The sequence below is a fragment of the Ylistrum balloti genome, unplaced genomic scaffold (assembly GCF_031769215.1).
Source record: "Ylistrum balloti isolate Yb309-2 unplaced genomic scaffold, AGI_CSIRO_Ybal_v1 Utg370102, whole genome shotgun sequence".
NCBI classification, from domain to species: Eukaryota; Metazoa; Mollusca; class Bivalvia; order Pectinida; family Pectinidae; genus Ylistrum; species Ylistrum balloti.
In genome coordinates, this window is record NW_026782128.1 from 52,935 (window position 1) to 73,605 (window position 20,671).

The 20,671-nt window shown below is 35.8% G+C and overlaps 2 protein-coding genes across 5 annotated transcripts in view; one reads left to right on the top strand and one right to left on the bottom strand.

Annotated features, from left to right (window-relative positions):
• Window positions 1-5,415, top strand: part of LOC132550042 (membrane-associated protein Hem-like) — a 42,581-nt gene extending 37,166 nt beyond the window's left edge. For all 4 annotated transcript variants that reach the window (XM_060214038.1, XM_060214041.1, XM_060214040.1 and 1 more), the window contains 4 exons: window positions 1,176-1,286; window positions 1,557-1,669; window positions 2,266-2,355; window positions 2,647-5,415. In XM_060214038.1, coding sequence (XP_060070021.1) covers window positions 1,176-1,286; window positions 1,557-1,669; window positions 2,266-2,355; window positions 2,647-2,760 — 428 coding nt within the window. In that variant the 3' untranslated portion in view covers window positions 2,761-5,415. The remainder of the gene's footprint in view (window positions 1-1,175; window positions 1,287-1,556; window positions 1,670-2,265; window positions 2,356-2,646) is intronic.
• A 5,156-nt stretch (window positions 5,416-10,571) lies between these two features.
• Window positions 10,572-15,997, bottom strand: LOC132550052 (uncharacterized). The gene is made up of 3 exons (XM_060214050.1): window positions 15,963-15,997; window positions 12,948-13,207; window positions 10,572-10,853 (listed from the first exon to the last, which is right to left on the bottom strand). Exons 2-3 carry the CDS (start codon window positions 13,186-13,188, stop codon window positions 10,687-10,689), a joined length of 408 nt encoding a protein of 135 aa, XP_060070033.1. The 5' UTR covers window positions 13,189-13,207; window positions 15,963-15,997; the 3' UTR covers window positions 10,572-10,686.
• Window positions 15,998-20,671: the final 4,674 nt, after the last annotated feature.

Below are 20,671 nucleotides of genomic sequence, written 5' to 3' on the forward strand. Positions count from 1 at the left end.
TCCTTACACACGCTTGTTATCACAGTTTCTTATAAGACATACAGGATGGACCTTTCAAATTTCATACTCCTCTTGGTCCAATGTTTGTTCAGTTTCAGAGAAATGAAATGGACAGATATACATGTATTGGATTTTGAAAATTGAAGCTTGTTATCCCTATTTCTTGGGAAATACTGGATACATATTTCTCATAATTCTCAGGTTTCACATGTAAGCTCCCCTTTGTCCCTAGCTGTGTAAGTTTTATTTTTGGACAGACCATAGAATTGAAATGGCTGACATATTACATTTCTAAAGCTGAGGCTTCTCCAATCTCAAGTTTCACAAATAGACTCATCCTGGTTCAAAGCTGATTTAAAAAAAACAATATGGCTTAAAAGCAGTCATCTTGGATTTTTGCACTCAGAATTTGTTATCACATATTATTAGATGTACCAGTGCACTTCTTCTCAGGTTATGTATGATGTATTGTAGAACTGATTAGAAAAAATAAATGGCGGAGAAAAAGCTAATGGCAAATTAAATCAAAATATGATAAAAGAAGGGAAAAGACCCAACTTGTATAGAACCAATGAAGGCCATGACATGGTGGGCGCCAAGAACTCTTTGGGATATATGTATAAATTGTTTTATATTGGGTAAATAAAAGCATAATTTCTTATAATAACGATGATAAATTACTCATTCCTTGTACATGTATTACTTTGGGGATGTGTTGTTAGATTATCTGTTAACCTCTTTTTTCAACATTCTGTAGACCTTTAGAAGTATATGATGTTGTATGTATTCTTTAGATCACAAAGAGAGTATGACATGAAACAAACTGTACATCACATGACAAGCTGTATTCTTTAGAACACAAAGAGAAGGAGTATGACAATTGACAAACTGTACATCACATGACAAACTGTATATATGACGTCATGTGACAAACTGGTGATATGGCGTCATGTGACAAACTGGTTATATGGTGTCATGTGACAAACTGTATATATGGCGTCATGTGACAAACTGTATATATGACGTCATGTGACAAACTGTATATATGGCATCATGTGACAAACTTTATTCTTTAGAATACATGGAGAGTGAGCTTGACATCCTGTGATAAACTATATAAGATATTGTGTGACAAACTTTATATATGGCATCATGATACAAACTTTATTCTTTAGAACACAAGGAGAGTGAATATGAGATTGTGTGCCTGTTGATGGTCTTTATTGCTGTGTCCATTCCCAAGCTGGCTCGTCTGGAGACATCTGTGTTCAAGGCCTCCCTGGAAGGTTGGTTAAGTTACAATCTTATCTTAACTGACTGTAGTATACACTGTGGACTACTGGTAGTGAAGCTCTGGGGAGGGCATAAAATATACCACAGCTTTCGAATTATTTTAGATAAGTGTTTAATTTTCATAGTAACTTTGTAATCTTTTTAAGTTATTTTTTTAAATAAACATATGGAATATTAATGAATTATCTGTACATATAAAGTTGCCTTAAATGGGTGAAGAAAAACAAGGAAACTTTGATGATATGTATATGTGTGTTATACAGGGCATGTTAACAACACCCACTGTCTCGCTAAGACCATCAACCAGCTGGCTGGGGCTCTCTTCTCTATCCATGGACAAGGGGATGTGGCTGATCGACTTCAGGAGTTCTTGGCTGTAAGTATGCTACAATAACACTGTATATACATGAACTGCTCTGTCAATAATAATAATAAAAAAAACTGTGTTTTATGGTTGAACCTATATTTCAATTGGTTGTTTGGGTTTCTGTCAACTTATCAGTTATAAACTTCCCTGCCAAGTTTTCCATCTAAAAGAATTATAATCTTCCCTGCCCAAACTGGCCTCTTTATGTAGCGGAATCACAGGTCAGGGTTGACAAGTGTTACACCAACACAGAAAGTAAGAGATGGTAGCTAGTGGTGATTAACACCTTAAGATCCTTCTCCATGTCGGGGATAAAAGTGAATCCATCAGTGATGCTCCATTGATATAGGTTCCTGGTCTAAACCTCGCTAGAGAAATCAAATTCCTTGCTGTAAATCAGTTTGACAATGTGCATATTAGATATTCTCACTTCATACATGCATTCATAAATCAAGAGGTTTAATTTGTTTTTTTTTTCAGAACTACATCCAATTCTAAAGGTGTAGTTGACAATGTTTGATAGATTTTGTAAAACACCTTCACATGTTACCTGGCAGTTTATCACCTGTATTTTAGTTTAAATTATGACTTATGTTTTCCTACAGCTGGCGTCTTCAAGTTTACTGAGACTTGGACAGGAGAGCGAGAAGGAATTGATTCGTAACAGAGAGTCTGTGTATCTGCTACTGGACGAGGTAGGGCTACAAACAATAAGGGTTTATTTCAGTATGTTTCACAATACCATGCCACACCTGTAACAGGTATACATGATGACTGACATGTTTTGACAGGAGTGGTCAGTACTTGTAATGGCTGTAATACATGTATTATAATATATAAAGATAACTGATAAATCTGTTTGTATAGACATTAATATTTTTAATGGTGTACGGACAAATCTCACATTCTGTGTTACTGTAACCAAAATTACCTGTGATTCTGATATATCAAGAGACACTGGCTATAATTTGTTTTTACTGTTTTAGATTGTACAGGAGTCCCCCTACCTGACTATGGATCTACTGGAGTCCTGCTTCCCCTATGCCTTGCTGAGGAATGCCTACCACTCTACTTACAAAGCCTCGGCTCATGAGACATAGAACAAAAAACAGAACAACACCAGGCATTAATTCCACCAAGAATAGCTTAACATCCAGTGTCAGGAGAAAGCTGTCTCCATTCCTTTTGGTGTCCAAAGCTGTTGGACTTGTTACAGTGCCCAAAACATTGTGTGGATGAGGCTGTTGGAACTCCCAGCTAATAATATGTAGTATTATAGAAGCTTCCCTGCCATTGTGTGGATGAGACTGTGGGGGACCTCCCAACTAATGATACGTAACATTATAGAAGCTTCCCTGCCTTTGTGTGGGCAAAACTGTTTACTTAGCTGTTACAATGCATAAATCATTGTTTGGATTAACCTATGGGACCTCCAAGCTGAACAGTATTACAGAAGCTTCTCTGCCATTGTGTGGACAAGTCTGTGAGACCTGGGGTTTGTTAAAAAACAGCATCTCACCATTTTGTGTTCAAGGCTGTAGAACCTAGTTGTCTCACAAGTAAGCCTGCCACTGTGTGTACGAGGCTGTTTAAGATGATGTATCAGCCTCCATTCAGTAATATAGGTGACACTAAAGGCCACATAAACAGAATAAAAAAAATTACCAAGCATTTGGCTGCTGTTAAATAATACGACCAAATCATTTGGATGAAGGACAGAAGGATTTCCTTGTGGATGAAAAGTAGCTGTTCTAGACTTAAGATTGTACAGAGCGAGAGCAAATTTATCATCATTTATATCAGTGTTAGAAGGATGGATATTCTTTATTTTAAGTGAAGAATTCAAAGTATATTATATTTACCATACCCATACATGCTGGTGGTACGTACTGTGATGATATAAATCCAGAAAGGAATGTTGCCTAGATGTTATATTCAGGAGTTAATGTAGTACAATATTCAATACAATGGTGCCCGTGAAACAGTTACATTTATTTAGAAAACTTCAGTATAATGATATTACCATGTGTAAGAGTGGGTTGTTATTTTGGTATGTAGATAGAACATATATAAATTATCGCAATTCACAGTAGAGTGCTGTCTGTTTTTGATTTGTCAGCACCTTACTTGTACCATTTCAGGCATTAATCAGGAGGGATATCCAAATATTAATACAGGCCTTGAAAGGCTTAGTTAAATCACACCTGAAAGCCAATAACATCAGTAGGTCCTTTGTTATTTGATAAACGAACAACCCTGGTCCAACTGGCTAATCAAATAGATGGCCCTAGATTACCAACAAAATCTTAATCCAAAATTGTCTCTCCTTCCCGGGAATCCATTAAAGTAGTAAAAAATCCTTTTTAATTTTGCAGTACTTCAACCCAAGTTAATATCCATCAAAGATATTCCTCGACATCAAGAAATGTAAATTATTCGTAGATAGCTTCAGGATTGTGTTCCTATATGACACTTTCATTGGGACTTGTCTCCTTCACCTAAGTATACCAACAGATCTACATATGTTATAATGAAGTCATTATGTATCAGGCATATTATATACCTATCAGAAGTCTATACTGTATGCTAAATTTTTAAAACACCAGGTAGTCAATACTTATGATAAATAACGTGTGCGTAATTGAATGGTTTGTGAGTTTGATTTATTCTTCTTCAGTAACTTAGTGTGTGTTAGCAATAGGCTAGAATGTCTTTATTGTGTAACACATTGTTTTATAAGTATGTTAATTAAATCATAAGTAATATGATTAAACATTATAAAATGTCATTTTCAGTAAATATTCCTTACTTGGGAGATTGATGTACGAATCTCAAATGGATCTTGTAATTTTATACTTACTTACATGTATGTGAATTTTGATAATATATTTAATTTAATTAAAGCGTTAGAAAAAATTCCATAACTTTTGATCAAACTAATGCCAAAATATTGAGGACAATATCCATGTAATTTTGTTTATGAAAGTGTGTCATGATAATTAGATATTTGAGATAAGTATTCACCTTCAAGGAAATATGAAACTGATTATTTAATTTATCACTAAAATATTTTTTATCACGATAAGAAAATAAAAGTCAAAGCTAAGTGACATTGTGTATCAGGTATTAGGTGAACCTGAATCTTCATGTGTGATTCTTATCATTTTTACTTAATACAGTCTACAGGTAAATAGCACCATTGTAAGGTTGTTATGTTTGTACACTGAACTACAAGTGTCAGTGTTTATGTGTGTAGATATTGAGATCTGTTATAAAAAGCCCAAAGATAAATTTGATATTAATATTACAGAGACGATTTTCTGATTACACAGGTGGCCTGTACAGTATCTTACCTCACTGTACAATGTTAGTCCTCTCTCCTCATACTACCCCTGGTAAAATCAAAATAGTCATTTTGTCGCAGATTTCAGCAGATTTTTTAATTCTTCATCGTTTGGATTTTCAGATGTGTTTATACTGCAATTGCTGCTTCTCATTAATGATACATCAGAGTCATGCAGGTTAACCAGGGCTCAAATATGTACAGGTGTACACCTGTCTCCTCACTATTCAACCAAAGCACTGGTACTTTGTATACATTTCAGAAATGTTGCAGTGGATTTCTTGAAATGAAATATATATATATGTATTTTGATTTAAGCTTGCATGTTTTTATACGAATTATCTTTATGGATACTAAAATTTACTGTATACATGGTGTGTACACCATATATGTAATAAAATATGGAAATTTCTTTGACTAGTTTTACTCTCTTTATAGACAGTTTTATGTGTTGATAAACCTTGACATCAGAAGACTTCCTAGTTCTCTCCCCCATGACAATATATAGGCATTGATCATACAATTTACAGTTTACCAAACTTTGTTCTCCGCCTATCAGTGTGTACAGGCAGAAGGAATATCAATTTAAGATCTGCCATGGACAACATTTAAACAATAATTTGGCAAGGTACCTTGTCAATTAATGACAGATACTGGTGCTGTTTCAGCAAGTAAAGTTTGCCAAACATATGTTAAGGAGGCTTTTAATTCTTCAAGTACTGTCAACAATACAAGCTACTATTTACCATCCCTCCTGGTTTCTTATTCAAACGTAGATACTCAGATTTTGTACTGTTAACAGAAACATATCCAAAGTCTGCAAGCAGTGAATATGATGACCCGTATAACATAGCAGGCTGTGATTTGCACAGAACCGTTAAATGGAATATGCAGGGTCCTCATTTTGAAAAACTTACATCAGGCACAGAAACTATATCAGTAGATTTTGAAGAACTGGTGTAACATATTAACAACAATGACAAACTATACAACTTGTTTTTGCAGAACTAGAAAACTAACCATATATTGATTACTGGAGACTTCAATTATAAAGAAATAAATTGGACTGATATGTCAATGTCACTATTTGAAAAATCACCCTTACAGGCAATTCCTTGAAAAAACCTGCATTTCTGTACCAACATGCCTACGCTCCAAGATGCAGAGGGCCAGACTGCTAATTGCTTGGATTTAGTTTTTACTAAGGAGGGGATGGTCTATATTGACGTATATAACCCGGTCTCGGTCTAAGTGACCATTTGGTGTTAACATATAGACTAAACTAGTTTACCAATTTGGATCCTCACAAGATAGAGAAAAAGGACTTCCCATTTACTATTGAAACGGACAGTGAGCTACCATGTAATGGAGAGTGAGACATTAATGCATCTTTAGAAAACAACATCCTTCCCAAGTTGAATATTGAAACATGTAACCGAAATTCTAGAACCTCTGGAAATCATATTTAACATTCACTCAATTACCCTCAGACTGGATGAAAGCATTGGTTACTCCTTTTTATGAAAGTGGATCAGGAAAGAAACAGGAAAATTATCAACCAATCAGTTTGACATCTGATCCAGAAAAAATCCTCCAGCGATTTATTAAAGATGAATAACAGAACACATGTGCAAAATAGTCTTTTACTAGCTGTCAACATGGCTTCATGAAAGGAAAATCATGTGATTACATCACAAAGGAAATGGACGAGAGGAAACGTCAACGTCATCTATCTCGACTTATTTGATGGTACCAAGGTAACGGTTATTGCACAAACTAGAAAAATAAGGAATCAAAGGTAAAGGCAGATGATGCCAACCTGTTGAAAGGAATAGGAAGCTACAACAATAGTGAAGAGCTCCAAAACGATGCTGACAACTTATGTAAATGGGACATGTGGAAAATTCAGTCAGCATATGTGCAGTCATGTCTTAAAAGCTAATAGATTTGTCAGTCTTATACTTAAAACACTTTAATTGACAAAGATATGTTCATAAGTCTGTACAAAGCCCTAATTAGACCTCAGTTGAGATAAGCATTATGTGTTTGGAGTCCAATACTTAACAAAAATCAAGTTATAATTGAAAACGTCCAGAGAGGACCACCAAGAGAGTATAGGGCTTGGCCGACTTAGTACCATAAAAAGCACATGTAATAACAGAGTTGTAGATAGTTGGAACAGTCTACTGGAAGATGTGATATCTGCAAATAGCCTACACTCCTTCAAATAGTGGCTAAACACAGTTTTCACCTACATGTTGTATTGTTTCCCGATCCAAAAACTTATCATACAAGGATACGCTTCCAGAAGCCAAAAGGGCTATATTGATGTTTAAATGACATATCTGACAAAAAAGTGCTCATCTTTCCTCACAAATCACTTGTTTATAAATTAATATAACAGATTTGAAATGTACACAATTTAAGAAGTGGCCATGAGGTCTGGCCCCACTCCTAGGGACTCAGTTTCATAGTTATATCTTTGGAACAGTTGTGATCCCTACCTCAGAACCATATAAGGCAATGCTTGTCATCAAGAGATAAACACATTCACAATGTAAGAACTGGCCCTTTGGTGTGGCCCCAACCCTCTTGACTCAATTTCAGGGTGATATCTTTGAAACAGTTGAAATCCTCACCCATAAACATATATTTGTAGAACTGCTTGGCATGAAGAGATAAACACATTTGTTATCGACACTTAGGTGTGGCACATCTCAAGGGACATTAATTCTCCATTATCATATGAACTCTTACTGCGAATCAAAAAAGAAAGAAAGTGATGATATAAGAATTTACCCATTGTTCTTGCCCCATCAAAAAGGTTAATTGAATGAGGTTTCATCAATATTTGAAATACTCAACCTATAGGCATGTATAACATTGCTAGGCTTTAAGATGCAGGTGAGCGATACAGGCCCTATGGGCTTGTTATTTATTCTTTATAAGTAGGATGATTTCCCTTCACTTCGTTTATTTGACCTTACATAAAGTTTGAAAATTACTCTAGGAATATGGATAGGAGTCTTTCACTATCAAATCCAAGATGGATGCCAGTTGGCCTTCTTGTTTTTCAGATCGCTAGAAATGGTAGTTGCTACTTTCAGCTCAATGCTGAACAATGTGCATACAATATCAGTTTTGTATAATGGATGTGCTCTTCTGCTAAGTGCCTTTAGTAGTATACTTCAGTGTGGGAGCACCAGCATCAGTATCACAAGAACTCTTTCAAAAACATATGTATCACAAAGACTCTTTCACAAACACATATATTTTCAGATCGCTAGAAATGGTAGTTGCTACTTTCAGCTCAATGCTGAACAATGTGCATACAATATCAGTTTTGTATAATGGATGTGCTCTTCTGCTAAGTGCCTTTAGTAGTATACTTCAGTGTGGGAGCACCAGCATCAGTATCACAAGAACTCTTTCAAAAACATATGTATCACAAAGACTCTTTCACAAACACATATATCACAAAGACTCTTTCACAAACATATGTATTACAAGAACTCTCTCACAAACATCTGTATCACAAGAACTCTTTCAAAAACATATGTATCACAAAGACTCTTTCACAAACACATATATCACAAAGACTCTTTCACAAACATATGTATTACAAGAACTCTCTCACAAACATCTGTATCACAAGAACTCTTTCACAAACATCTGTATCACAAAGACTCTTTCACAAACACATATATCACAAAGACTCTTTCACAAACATATGTATTACAAGAACTCTCTCACAAACATCTGTATCACAAGAACTCTTTCACAAACATCTGTATCACAAGAACCCTTTCACAAACACATATATCATAAGAACTCTCTCACAAACATATGTCCATAAACACAATAAACACATGCTCTCTCCACATGGTTACACCATTCTTAGGACGTTGAGCAATAAGAAACCAAACAAACAAAAATTATAAATTCTGTTAAAATTTATTCTCATTTCTGATATCTGTAGTATAAAAAAGATTGAGTTTTAAAACATATTTCAAATAGTCTTTAATGTCTTATTGTAAACAAGCTATATTATAATGTATTGATAAAAATAAATGGACAAAATCTTGAATATTCTGTTACTACTCTTATTTGAAAGCCATACAAAAGATACTGGCATCATACACAGAAGCATGTATAACCCACTGTAGGGATTTTATCAATAAAGAATCAGTGATTTCTGAAACAAGTCTTTTTTCCAGGCTCACAAATATAAACGGCCACACATACATTTTTGCAGAAAGGTTTCAAAAAACATTATATCCACCCTAAAAACAGTACTAGCTTTCAAATGTCATAAAAATTTTAAGAAGATTTGAAAAACTTTATCCTCATAACATCAAAGCTGCACAAGGCAACAACTTTGACAACCAGTATTCTGGCCTTAGCAAAAAATATGAACCTTTGCAGAGATTTCGGTGGCCTGCATGCTCACAAGTACCAACTTAACCTGTGCATCTTAATTTTGCTTTATGAAATATCATTTTCTCAGTAATCAGCATAAAAATATTCATTTATGAGAGTGCTTGTTATTTACTATCATTATGTACAAAAAAATTCAATTAAAAAATTAAACATGCAGTACCTAATATAACCAGATTTACCAGTGATTAAAACACACAAAAATAAAATATATATGAAATATACTTTACAAATAAATCATGTTGTGGTACTACATACTGAATGATAAGAATGAAACGAGTATGTACACAAGGATATAAAACTATGGCAGGAATGTGCACTTTATGGAATGTTAAATCACATCTTCAATTATGAATTATGGAATCATAATTTGGAATAATGATTTGGTGAAAAAAGAGTTGACAGTACAAGTTTTCATGTTTGATGATTGATAAAGTCATTGATAGGTAAATTTTCACCACTGCCCTCCAAACCAACTGCATCCCTAACTCTGTGAGATATTCTTTGAGACTAATAATAATTTTCATCTAGTCCTTTATACAGCAATAACTGCCAAATATATTATGTTTTAGCATCCATTTGCCATTTATTTCTCCTGAAATTACATGACAAAGGAAACTGAGATTCTTATTTACATACTTACGATCAGACTTTCGTACAAAAAAATTTTGCAATTATTTAGTCATGGTTCTAACTAGAAAGGTGAAATAACAGTGAGGGCTTGTCATTATTTATCTATTAATGTTTCCGTTTTTTCACATTTTGTTTAACCCAGATTTTTTCTGCTTACACCAATACATGTTCTATAATACTTCCAATGTAGTGTCATAATGTTATACACAGTCTTCGTCTGGATTGATAAGTCCTTTCTGGTAAAATTCTCTGATTAATGGAACAACTTTCCATGTTAATTTAATGGCAAATTAATTTAATATTAATTTCATAGCAATTTTTTGAAAATCTGACTGATTTGACACAGTTTACTTAAAAATGAAATAAACTTCTCAAAAAATTCCTAAATTGTTTTTATGCTTAAGTAATGGCTTAATATCTAATATTCATAAAAACACAGTGACAATAACACAGCTTCTGGAGCAATAATCATAAACATTAATTTGTAACTTGGTATTGATGGACAGATCAGGGATTATTACCCAATTATTACAGACAAATCATTGTCTTAATTAAATGAGATTGTTGTAGGAATGATGATCTATATACATATATACAAGGTTGGTTCAGGAAATCAAGGAGTGTGACCTCCTTTTGTTCCAAGAGGACTCAAAGAAAATCCTATTGCTATATATACAATGATTGAGATGCCTATCGTCATCATGGACAGCATAAATGCATAATTTGCCCACTTCAAGGCTGTCTTGACGTCACCGTCGTCATAGGACCGACTAGACATCACTGAAAAAGAAAAGATATGATTAGAGAGTGAAGCTTTCATTGATGAGTTCAAAAAAGAAAAGATTACACACAATTATCCTTAACTAAACCTTAAGACATCATTAGGCAAAGAGACTAAAGTTAATAATATGCAAAAAAATAGAACAACATGTATACTGCTGTTCATCATCATGGGGAAGGAGAAAGGGTTTGATGTACTTTTGTATAACATTATGGGGAAGGAGAGATGGTTTAATATACTTCTGTATAACATTATGGGAAGAAGAGAGGGTTTAATATACTTCTGTATAACACTATGGGGAAGGAGAGAGGCTTTAATATACTTCTGTATAACATTATGGGGAAGGAGAGAGGGTTTGATATACTTCTGTATAACATTATGGGGAAGGAGAGGGGTTTAATATACTGCTGTATAACATTATGGGGAAAGAGAGAAGGTTTAATATACTTCTGTATAACATTATGGGAAGAAGAGAAGGTTTAATATACTTTTGTATAACATTATGGGGAAGGAGAGAGGGTTTTATATACTTCTGTATAACATTATGGGGAAGGAGAGAGGGTTTACATACTTCTGTATAACATTATGGGAAGGAGAGAAGGTTTAATATACTTCTGTATAACATTATGGGGAAGGAGAGAGGGTTTTATATACTTCTGTATAACATTATGGGGAAGGAGAGAGGGTTTACATACTTCTGTATAACATTATGGGGAAGGAGAGAAGGTTTAATATACTTCTGTATAACATTATGGGGAAGAGGAGAGGGTTTTACATACTTCTGTATAACATTATGGGGGAAGGAGAGAGGGTTAACATACTTCTGTATAACATTATGGGGAAGGAGAGAGGGTTAACATACTTCTGTATAACATTATGGGGAAGGAGAGAGGGTTTTACATACTTCTGTATAACATTATGGGGAAGGAGAGAGGGTTAACATACTTCTGTATAACATTATGGGGAAGGAGAGAGGGTTGACATACTTCTGTATAACATTATGGGGAAGGAGAGAGGGTTGACATACTTCTGTATAACATTATGGGGGAAGGAGAGAGGGTTAACGTACTTCTGTATAACATTATGGGGAAGGAGAGAGGGTTAAATATACTTTGGTATAACATTATGGGGAAGGAGAGAGGGTTTTATATACCTCTGTAAAACATTATGGGAAGGAGAGAGGGTTAACATACTTCTGTATAACATCATGGGGAAGGAGAGAGGGTTGACATACTTCTGTATAACATTATGGGGGAAGGAGAGAGGGTTAACATACTTCTGTATAACATTATGGGGAAGGAGAGAGGGTTAAATATACTTTGGTATAACATTATGGGGAAGGAGAGAGGGTTTTATATACCTCTGTAAAACATTATGGGAAGGAGAGAGGGTTAACATACTTCTGTATAACATCATGGGGAAGGAGAGAGGGTTGACATACTTCTGTATAACATTATGGGGAAGGAGAGAGGGTTTCAAATACTTCTGTATACCTTTATGGGAAAGGAGAGTGTGTTTGATATACTTCTGTATAACATTATGGGGAAGGAGAGAGGGTTAAATATACTTTTGTATAACACTATGAGGAAGAAAAGAAAGTTGTATCAATAAACTGTTCAGGAGTGTTGAACAATATTATTGGGAAGAAGAGGGCCTAATATACTGCTGAACAACATGGGGAAGAGAAGAGGGATGTATGAGTATGCTATTTAGTTTTGTTTTGTACAATATTGTTAAGGAGGAAAAAGGGGTTTAAATACTGCTTTACAAAATTATGGGGAAAATGAGAAGAATACTGTTTAGTACTGTGCAATAATATTAAGGGGAACATAAGATAGTTTTATATACTGACCTACACCATTGTGACAAAAGATAGTTTTATATACTGACCTACACTATTGTGACAAAATATAGTTTTATATACTGACCTACAACATTGTGACAAAAGAAAGTTATGCATACTGACCTAAAGAGCATTATAGCAAATATACACTCTTATACTAGCATGCAATGAATAGCTAAATAACATTTATATCAACAAGGACCTAACAAACGAATGGCAAAGGGGACTGAAGAGGGCAGGGTATACTGACCAGCAAACATTATGGCGAAGGGTCCAAGAAGAGGATTCAGAACTGTGACAGCTATTGCGAGGTAGATGTAGGTGTGTGGTTGCCGACCTATGTACTCGCCATTCACTACAGCTTTATTTACGAACACTGGGTCACGCGTGACCAGGAAGTCCTTGGTCCATGTGGAGTTGTCACTGTAGTAATATTGACTGTCATTGGGAGACGACCCCGCATATGCTTGGGGAGGTGGCACTGCTGTCATGGTTACTTGGTTATCAGTCCTGTAATATACATAAAAAAGTAAAAATGAATAGGAGAGGCTGTGTGATGCTGGATAAGACTGTCACAGTTTATATTGTATATTGTGAATTGATGTACACTACTTCAGTGAGTTTACCTATAATCAGGTGTGGTGAGTTGGTGTAGTGAGTTTACCTATAATCAAGTGTGGTGAGTTGGTGTAGTGAGTTTACCTATAATCAGGTGTGGTGAGTTTTCCTATAATCAGGTGTGGTGAGTTGGTGTAGTGAGTTTAACTATAATCAGGTGTGGTGAGTTTTCCTATAATCAGGTGTGGTGAGTTGGTGTAGTGAGCTTAACTATAATCAGGTGTGGTGAGTTTTCCTATAATCAGGTGTGGTGAGTTGGTGAAGTGAGTTTACCTATAATCAGGTGTGATGAGTTGGTGTAGTGAGTTTACCTATAATCAGGTGTGGTGAGTTGGTGTAGTGAGTTTACCTATAATCAGGTGTGGTGAGTTTTCCTATAATCAGGTGTGGTGAGTTGGTGTAGTGAGTTTAACTATAATCAGGTGTGGTGAGTTTTCCTATAATCAGGTGTGGTGAGTTGGTGTAGTGAGCTTAACTATAATCAGGTGTGGTGAGTTTTCCTATAATCAGGTGTGGTGAGTTGGTGGTGAGTTGTTAGTGTAGTGAGTTTAACTATAATCAGGTGTGGTGAGTTGGTGTAGTGAGTTTACCTATAATCAGGTGTGGTGAGTTGGTGAAGTGAGTTTACCTATAATCAGGTGTGGTGAGTTGGTGTGGTGAGTTTACTTATAATCAGGTGTAGTGAGTTTACCTATAATCAGGTGTGGTGAGTTGGTGAAGTGAGTTTACCTATAATCAGGTGTGGTGAGTTGGTGAAGTGAGTTTACCTATAATCAGGTGTGGTGAGTTGGTGAAGTGAGTTTACCTATAATCAGGTGTGGTGAGTTGGTGTACTGAGTTTACTTATAATCAGGTGTAGTGAGTTTACCTATAATCAGGTGTGGTGAGTTGGTGAAGTGAGTTTACCTATAATCAGGTGTGGTGAGTTGGTGAAGTGAGTTTACCTATAATCAGGTGTGGTGAGTTGGTGTACTGAGTTTACTTATAATCAGGTGTAGTGAGTTTACCTATAATCAGGTGTGGTGAGTTGGTATAGTGAGTTTACCTATAATCAGGTGTGGTGAGTTGGTGAAGTGAGTTTACCTATAATCAGGTGTGGTGAGTTGGTGTGGTGAGTTTTCCTATAATCAGGTGTGGTGAGTTGGTGTAGTGAGTTTAACTATAATCAGGTGTGGTGAGTTTTCCTATAATCAGGTGTGGTGAGTTAGTGTAGTGAGTTTAACTATAATCAGGTGTGGTGAGTTGGTGTAGTGAGTTTACCTATAATCAAGTGTGGTGAGTTGGTGTAGTGAGTTTAACTATAATCAGGTGTGGTGAGTTTTCCTATAATCAGGTGTGGTGAGTTAGTGTAGTGAGTTTAACTATAATCAGGTGTGGTGAGTTGGTGTAGTGAGTTTACCTATAATCAAGTGTGGTGAGTTGGTGAAGTGAGTTTACCTATAATCAGGTGTGGTGAGTTGGTGTAGTGAGTTTACCTATAATCAGGTGTGGTTGGTTGGTGTAGTGAGTTTACCTATAATCAGGTGTGGTGAGTTGGTGAAGTGAGTTTATCTATAATCAGGTGTGGTGAGTTGGTGTAGTGAGTTTACCTATAATCAGGTGTGGTGAGTTTTCCTATAATCAGGTGTGGTGAGTTGGTGTAGTGGGTTTAACTATAATCAGGTGTGGTGAGTTTTCCTATGATCAGGTGTGGTGAGTTGGTGTAGTGAGTTTACCTATAATCAGGTGTGGTGAGTTGGTAAAGTGAGTTGACCTATAATCAGGTGTGGTATATTGCATGTTTTTCTATCAAGTCTGAGGGTAACTGTTTGTATAGAGAATTTAAAACTAAACTTTATTGCATTTACAACGATTATGAAACAGTTTTCCGTAAAACAACTAAGATGAAGTTGTTAGCATTATTTCAAGATAAAACTTTAGGAAATATCAGTATGATAATCAACAGTATCACACCTTTATGAAATCCCACTTTTATATAAAGATATCATCAAACACAATCAAAATTTTCCATGTGGGCATGTTAACGTTTCTTTGGTTTAACAAGACCTGTGTGATAAATATAGCATTGTAATTGATTGTAATCAGAAAAGTAAACTGGACATGCAGATTTCCATGATACTACAATATGACTTATAAGGAGATCAAAGAAATGACTCTGCAGTAATAAGTAGAGAATCGTCAGCATTTTGGCTGTGAGATATTTTTGTCACAAGATGTAATAGACTGAATGATGAAGAGTTGATATACCCTTATAGGCAGCAGAACCTGCGGTTTACGAAGGTATGTGTAATGGAGATGTTGAGGGGAGATGTGCTAACAAGCGAGATTGATTGGGGTGAACGGGACGGGGTGGATAGGTAGATGATTGTCAAAATTGCACCAAAGATGTTCAGCACTAGAATGAGATAGGGAAAGCCAAGTTTAAGTATGTACAGACGCTATAATTGATCAATTTTTCTTGATCTTCCAAACAAATATGATACTGGCAAATGTCACTTCCGGTATTTTAACACCTGCCAATTCTGGAATATCTCCCATGGTATAATATACCTTCATTAGCACAGAAGAATGTTTTGATTCTGTACGTAAGATTTGAAAGTATTAATCAAAATAGTTCTTACATCATAATAAACATAAAAATACGTACCACTTTACATATCACACGAATTCAAAACAGTCACAACACTACTCGAGACTTCCGCTACGGCTTGATTACCTTCCAGGTAAATCCTAACTACGCATGCGCCAAGGTAAGCGCCCGAGTGACATCACACATCTTGCATTCCTAACAGGTTAACTCACGGTCTTACCCACATTTCAAGTGAAACACTCCGTTTTTTATTGCGTTTGTTTTAATGTGTACAAACGTCTTTAATTAGATATATAACCAAATGAATTTGGTACTCTATATGTGTTATATATGTCTCTGTCTACAATGAAAACAAAGTCTTACTAGTAAGATGTACAAACACGGACCGTGGAATTAGAAATATTGCACATATATAGTGAGATACCTAAACCCCGATCGGTTGAGCGTCAGACTAGTAAGTCAGGGGTCTGGGGTTCGATTTTCAAGCGGAGGCATTGAAATAAATAATGACCCCTGTTACATGGCGTCCAAGGGACTTGAGAATGATAATTAGCATTGTCCGAAACACATCGCTGTAACTCCTGGAAGGTCGAGGACGAGTTCTTTCCCCGAGGGGCAGTATGTAACCCAGGTGAAATACTTGCCACAATATACCGTTCGGCTAAAGGGAACTTCTTTTTATCGCTATTTATCGTTAAACCAATCGATCTAGCGAGAACTTCTCGATTAAGATACTGATTTCGGTCTGCTTCATTGGCGGCCATCTAGAGACCAGGGAATAATACTTAGCGTTACTTTCACAAGCATCGCCGTAACTCAGGGGAACTCGAAGACGAAAAAATTCCTCGGGGAAAATGTGTAACATTGGTGAAATACTATTGGTATATATCACTCGGTTAGAAAGAACTGCTCTTTAGCTCGATTTGTTGTGCACCAGACTAGTAAACCAGAGGTCCTGAGTTTAAATCCCGCTAAAAGCATCCGAATGCATTACACAAATAGTTAACGATCTTGTTAATCGGATGACCTTTATATATATATATAAACATATTTATACAAGGACAATGTAGTTATGTATAATTCACTGACTTATATAAAACGTGCTGTATCTTATAAACAAGAGAGATATCTAAGATATGGTCTTCGATAACAATTGATATGTTGTAAACTGAACGAACAACTCTAATGACCCCACTGTCGACTTGTCATCCCGGCATGAAGTCACCAAAAGCGTTTAAAAGTAGGTCAAGGACAAGACAAGCTCTTCTACCGTGTTCTTCTACCCTGAAGACTTCTACATCAGTTGCTTATCTCAATATTTGCCTACAATGGAACTAACATGGACAGATTTCCACTAAACTGTATGATAAACGTGATGATTTCAATTTCCCTATTGCAAATTTCAATTCCTGGACAGCAACATCCCTACATACCAAATCTATGATATTTGCTTGTTGCAGTTGATACGATATTCAAGGGCATGTTCCCAACATCAAAATTTCGTGCAAGAAGTCGTCAACTGAAGGACAAACTCGTAACACGTGGTTTCAAAAGATGCAGGTCGATGAAAATTATAGGGAAGTTTAACGGTCGTCATAGTGATTTCACGTGAAAAGTGGAGCTGGTCGTGTTTTACCTCTTGGTTCCGTTGTTGTACACCGTGGTCTCATTTGAGAACGAAACATTACTTACTTAGATCGAAGATATCTATATGGCGGGTGTCATCAATGAAGCAGAAGACGCTTACTCTTCCGGAACACGTGCACTTTAGGAGTCTCCGTGTACATCTTTCCTTTGTTCATATTATTCCATACTTTTATCAGGAATTCAAGCTTCATACTCAGATTCAGGGCATGCGGTAATCGATAATCAAACCAGCACAAACTTTATATGTGGCCGTTTTCTAATATAGTTTTAGAGCATTTTATTCCATTGTAAATCTTTAACTTAGAGCCCCCGGTGTCCACATGAAATGTCGAACATGACAAACATATACCTTGACGGGTAAAAAGATTATTGTTTGATGAAATCACGGACGAAGAATAGTCTATTCTAAATCCGTAATGAAATGAAAACCTCTCGTAGACTGAACAGGAGATCCCAGAGAGATCTTGGCACCCACCATTGTTTGATCTTTATTTGTTCTTTAAACGTTTGATCTTTTCTTTTTTCCCTTTCCTTTTTCTCTTTTTGCTCTTAATGAAAAGAAATTTGAACATTAATCCTTTGCAGAAATAGCGATAATAATCTTTAACCGCCAAACCCAAGATGGTCAACTGGAAGATCTATGAAGTAGTTCTCAAGAAAAAGCGATAACAAACTTTCAAAGTCAAAATCCAAGATGTCCGCCTCTCAGTCATGTTGCTTTTCTGATCAGTCTCAAAATCACACACACAAACTTCCAAAGTGAAAATCCAAGATGGCCGCCTGTTGGCCATTCAGTTTTTACGGGTCAGTCCGAAATAAAACAGGCACAACTAGAGATCAAGGGAACCTACAAATAAAATACGAAAAAATATATTTAGTAGTTCTCAAAAAGAAGCGATAACAAACTTTCAAAGTGAAAATCCAAGATGACCGCCTCTCAGCCATACTACTTTTCTGATCAATTCCAAAATCAAACTGGCACAAGTAGGGACCAAGGGGAATCTACATATGAGATTTGAGAAAGGTCCATCCAGTTCTTCTTAAGAAATAACGATGACAAATGGACAAGTGGAAGGACGACAACAGACGTAGGGCAATTTGAATAGCCCACCATCTGATGACGTTTTGCAGTCTGCAGTCAGTCGACAGGAAAAAAACATAATCGTTCTATTTAAATATATCGATAGATAATCAGAGAGGGTAACATGCGATATCTTGATTCAATATTACTCTCGTATCCGGAATTAAAATCATTCTTGGCTCTAAATATTATATCTTCCTTGACCGGAAGCACATGTAAAAGGGTGACTACTTCCCGTTTCATTGCAAAGGTTACTTCTTGTTTCGAATTGTCAAAATAAAATTAAAAAAAAATTAAAATTGTCATTCCAACGCAATGTAAGAGTATGGCAATATATTGTATGAATTTTTAATATTTCATAACTCATCAAAAAATAAGCTCTTTGCATGCCTGCATTTTCGTTGTAAATTGTACAAGAAATACGAAACTGTTTTTTGCTATATATGGAGGAATCAAGATGGCAGCCCTCAGGGAAGCAATAGCTCTTTTATCAAATCCAGCTCCTGTTTTCCAAGATCCAGAAGATAATGAAGATGGTATGAATGTGATGATCCGGCGAACTTGTTACTTGTTTACCGTTAGTCTTCGAATTTATAGATCAGATCAGAGACAGGTCAAAAGATTACCTAAAATAGATCTATGAATTGTCCACGTGCACACGTGTTTTCAAAAGGGAGAGGTGGGAGGGGGGGGGGGGGGGTTACTTTTACACTACATCTATTAAACCTGTTATTCTTAACCTCTTTATTTATTGTCCCCGTCTCTCCTTCATCCAAAATCGCAACAGATTGCATTTAACATATTGTACTAACTGTGAATTTGAGAAATAGTTCTGCACCCCATTTGAGTGTATGAAATCGAAACGCATTAACTTATATATTGATTTGGTACAGAAAACTAATTCACTACCCAAATGCAGAACGATTGCCCATATGTTGGATTGTTTGCAACACATGGTCAATTACTCGGCAATATGCTCAACACATGCTAGAATACATCTCTGCATGTCACTATTTGATCATGTTATAAATGCCAAGACATTACTAAGACATAATTGATCAAGTTGACCTATATTGAAGACACATCTTAGGCTCCAATATTTAATTTTTTTCATGAGACACAGATATAAAAAAGAAGTTGTTATTTAAAAAAATCATGTTTAATAGTTTCTAATGCTTTTGTTTGAAAGACACTGATGCCAAAGTTGTGAGTAAATCTATTGAGGATGAAGAAGATAATGCTGAAGCAAGTCATGTATCAAGCCTCCGTAAAAAGACTGCATTATCAACGGCAGATTTGGGTGAAAAATATGCTGGAAAGAAAACATCTCAAAATCACACACACAAACTTCCAAAGTGAAAATCCAAGATGGCCGCCTGTTGGCCATTCAGTTTTTACGGGTCAGTCCGAAATAAAACAGGCACAACTAGAGATCAAGGGAACCTACAAATAAAATACGAAAAAATATATTTAGTAGTTCTCAAAAAGAAGCGATAACAAACTTTCAAAGTGAAAATCCAAGATGACCGCCTCTCAGCCATACTACTTTTCTGATCAATTCCAAAATCAAACTGGCACAAGTAGGGACCAAGGGGAATCTACATATGAGATTTGAGAAAGGTCCATCCAGTTCTTCTTAAGAAATAACGATGACAAATGGACAAGTGGAAGGACGACAACAGACGTAGGGCAATTTGAATAGCCCACCATCTGATGACGTTTTGCAGTCTGCAGTCAGTCGACAGGAAAAAAACATAATCGTTCTATTTAAATATATCGATAGATAATCAGAGAGGGTAACATGCGATATCTTGATTCAATATTACTCTCGTATCCGGAATTAAAATCATTCTTGGCTCTAAATATTATATCTTCCTTGACCGGAAGCACATGTAAAAGGGTGACTACTTCCCGTTTCATTGCAAAGGTTACTTCTTGTTTCGAATTGTCAAAATAAAATTAAAAAAAATTAAAATTGTCATTTCAACGCAATGTAAGAGTATGGCAACATATTGTATGAATTTTTAATATTTCATAA

What these genes read in the sequence shown, in the direction of transcription:
- LOC132550052 (XM_060214050.1), bottom strand. Translation starts at nt 13,188, where the DNA reads ATGACAGCAGTGCCACCTCCCCAAGCATATGCGGGGTCGTCTCCCAAT. An exon ending in CTTCGCCATAATGTTTGCTG is followed by an intron (nt 10,854 to 12,947) that starts GTCAGTATACCC and finishes TTTCTTTTTCAG; the next exon opens with TGATGTCTAGTCGGTCCTAT.